At 40.0% G+C, this 3468-nt stretch overlaps 1 protein-coding gene across 1 annotated transcript in view; it reads right to left on the reverse strand.

The window, feature by feature from the left end:
• Window positions 1-1321, reverse strand: part of LOC140321736 (keratin, type II cytoskeletal cochleal-like) — a 6198-nt gene extending 4877 nt beyond the window's left edge. Inside the window, exons 1-2 of the mRNA XM_072398527.1 lie at window positions 986-1321; window positions 482-690 (exon numbers count right to left, since the gene is read on the reverse strand). Of these exons, the coding sequence (XP_072254628.1) occupies window positions 482-690; window positions 986-1321 (545 nt within the window). The remainder of the gene's footprint in view (window positions 1-481; window positions 691-985) is intronic.
• Between the last annotated feature and the right edge of the window lie 2147 nt (window positions 1322-3468).

Raw genomic sequence — 3468 nt, forward strand, 5'->3', positions numbered from 1 at the left:
AGCACACCAATGGGCTCATGTCACTGCCACACAACACACCTGATAGGCTTGTGGAGTAATATTATATGCAGATCTGAATTACTGTGTGCTAATAATGTCTTACTGGATTTGTGCAAGTAACTTTAGACTAAGAAATGCACTGTGAATGTCCATAAAACAACAAGTTGTAATTTTATTTCTCTTCTTTTCTTCTAAAATGTTTATAAATGTAGTGAAAGGTGGATTTGAGCTATCATGTTTTAGGAGAATTAAAAAAAATACAATCATTCCTATCAGAAACCACTGCATGAATTTGCACCACAGTAATAGATGTCAACATAAGGTAGAAACACTCAAACTGAACCATTATTGTATATTTTGGTATTAAGAAAACTTAGGGTAGTGAAAAGAGGCATCCCTTGTGTAACTACATGGACGGGGTCAAAAGAGACTTCCAGTGTTCCTGAAAACCTCTTTAAGAAATCTAAAATATCAGGTATACCTTCTCCTTAATTCATCGACTGTTCCCTCCATGCCGTTTCTTTCTGCATCCAGACGAGCTCTCTCACTTTGCACACTCTCCAGCTGTCTCCTGAGATTGCTGATGAAGGTCTCAAACAAAGGTTCAATCTGACACCTGGCTGTATTCTGGTCTTGCAAAACAGCCCACTTGGTCTCCAGCATCTTGTTCTGTTGTTCAAGGAATCGCACCTGAAACAAAAGAGTATATTACATATCTACATAACAGCATTTTCATGAACAAAGATCATTCTCAGATACCCTAAACTCAATATACGCAGAAAGTAGCTATATGCAGAATCCTTAAGAATCTAAAATTGAATACAATTTATTTATGAAGTAGAACTTTAAACTGCAAATTGTTCCACCTACAGTGTATAAAACACAATATAAATAATTTTCCTAGAAAAAGGACAATGAAAGGTAAATGTGGCTATATTTATTTAGCTACATCTTACTGTGGGAGCTCAAAAATGAAAGACCTCACCTTATCGATGAATGAGGCAAACTTATTGTTGAGTCCTTTGATCTGGTTCTTCTCCTCTGTCCTCACTCTTTGAATACTTGGATCAATTTCCAGATTAAGAGGGGCCAGCAGACCTTCATTTATAGTAACAGGGTTGATCCCTCCAGAGCAAGATGAACCACCAAATCCATGACCAAGTGTACCAATACCAAATCCAGATTTATGTCCGCTTTTACCTTGATGAATACTTCCTACTGATATCTTGTGTCCTTTGGAACCCACATTATGTTGACTTGTACTGGTAAAGCAGTGCCGGCTCTTGTGTCCAGAGGAGGTCATGATGGATTGATGAGGCATGATGAATCTTCTCACGAAGCTGGCCTAGGATGTTAAAGTTGCTTGATTTCTAGGGAGATTGTGTTCCCTTGTGTCCTACCTTGGCTGTATTTATACTTGAAGTGGGTGTTTCTAAATTTGTCACTAGACATTATAGTTTAGTTTGGAAGCATAATTATGTTATGATTTAGAACAATAAAACATTAGCACACATATTAACATTTATAATCAAAGCTAAATGTATTTACTGGTGGCTTCCATCACTGAACATCACTGATATTTAAATACCTTTGTTATTAAAATACAATAAAATATTACCAAACATTTTTATTTAAAATTATTTTAGTATGTGTTACATTTAAAAGTGTATCAAAGATTTATTCACACTGAACTATTTTATAAATCATGGTTTTCATCAATATATGGGTGGATATATGCTTTGGAGAGTGGTTCTTAAACTTTTTTTTCATACTTCATACTAAATGCAAAAAAGTCATATAAAGATATAGAGCAATATATGGATAATAAAAATTGACATACAAACAAAAAAACATTTTGGCTTCCTTTTAAGCACACTTTCAAATGTATTCTGATTTTTAAATCAGAACATTTAAAAGCTAACAAATAAAGTGAACCTAAACGCAGATTGTTACTACACATAAAAGGTAGACAACCCTTTTCTATGGTAAAGGTTACCTTCTTTTTATGGTGAGGTGAAACCTTTAAAAAAAAAAGAATAAAGCCTCTCCCCTTTCTGTCTTGATTAGGGATAAGCGAGAGAGATTTGTAAGTTCGAACTCGTGGCAAATCGGGCCGTTTTCGCTTACTGAACATTTAAGCGAGAACGGCCTTGTAATTCGCCATGAGGTCGTATTCTTGTCGAACAAACGAGGGAAAATGCAGGGGGCACGAACGGCCACTATTTCTGGCGGCAATGGCGCGGCTGGGACTGAATCATTTGCTCCCAGGATGCACAGCAAGGCCCAACAGCCCAATCAGGAGGGATCTCAGCACAGGCATATATACAGGGAAGGAGGGAGGGGTTAGTCACTACATCTTATGTTCTGTGTCAAAAAAAGAAGCTGGGAGAGAAGTGCATTGTGACAGGGACAGGTTAGGGGCCTTCTGTATATCTTGAAATATACAGATTGGGCAGTTTTTAAAGCTACCTCTTGATATCTAGAAAAAAATGCAGAACCATTTCTGTCCTATTCTCAAAAAAAAACCGATATTTCATTCTAATAGCACTTGCTATCTATCAAAAAAGTCAGAAAATTTCTGTTTTTCTCCTAAAAAAATACATATATTTTATTCTGATCACACTGCTTCCTCCTGATGCTGTTACTGCTGCTGCCTGCCCAGTACCCAGCTCTAGATGACAGTTACTAATGCTGTCCATGCTCCGTCTCAGTGCCCACTGCCTCTCCCTCCTGCTGTGACTGCTGCCGCCTGCCCAGTGCCCAGTTCTAGATGCCAGTTACCAATGCCGTTCACACTCCGTCTCAGGGCCCACCGCCTCCTCTTCCTCCTGCTATTACTGCTGCCGCCTGCAGAGTACCCAGCTCTAGATTCCAGTTAACAATGCCATCCACACTGTCAGAGAAAGAAGCATGGAGAGACGTGCATTGTGACAGGGACAGGTTAGTGATGCTACCTCTTGCTACCACCTGCTACCAAAAACAGATATGTCTTTCTGATAGTACTTGCTATCTATCAAAAAAGCCAGAAAAAACTCTGTATTCCCCTCAAAAAAATAGTTATTCTTTTCTGATATCACTTGCGATCAAAAAAGCCAGAAAAATGTCTGTATTTCTCTCAAAAAAATACAGATATTTTATCCTGATCTCACCACCTCCTCCTCATGCTGTTACTGCTGCTGCCCGCCCAGTACCCAGCTCTAGATGCCAGGTACTAATGCCGTCTTTGCTCCATCTCAGGGCCTACTGCCTCCTCCTTATATTGTTGCTGCTGCCGCTTGCCAGTACCCAGCTCTGGATGCCAGTTACTAATGCTGTCCATGTGCTGTCTCAGGGCCCACTGCCTCCACCTCCTGCTGTTACTGCTGCCGCCTGCCCAGTACCCAGTTCTAGATGCCAGTTACCAATGCCCTGCACACTCCGTCTCATGGCCCACCGCCTACTCCTCCTGCTGTTACTGCTGCCGCCAGC

Source organism: Pyxicephalus adspersus, chromosome 1 (assembly GCF_032062135.1).
Source record: "Pyxicephalus adspersus chromosome 1, UCB_Pads_2.0, whole genome shotgun sequence".
In the NCBI taxonomy this organism is placed as follows: Eukaryota; Metazoa; Chordata; class Amphibia; order Anura; family Pyxicephalidae; genus Pyxicephalus; species Pyxicephalus adspersus.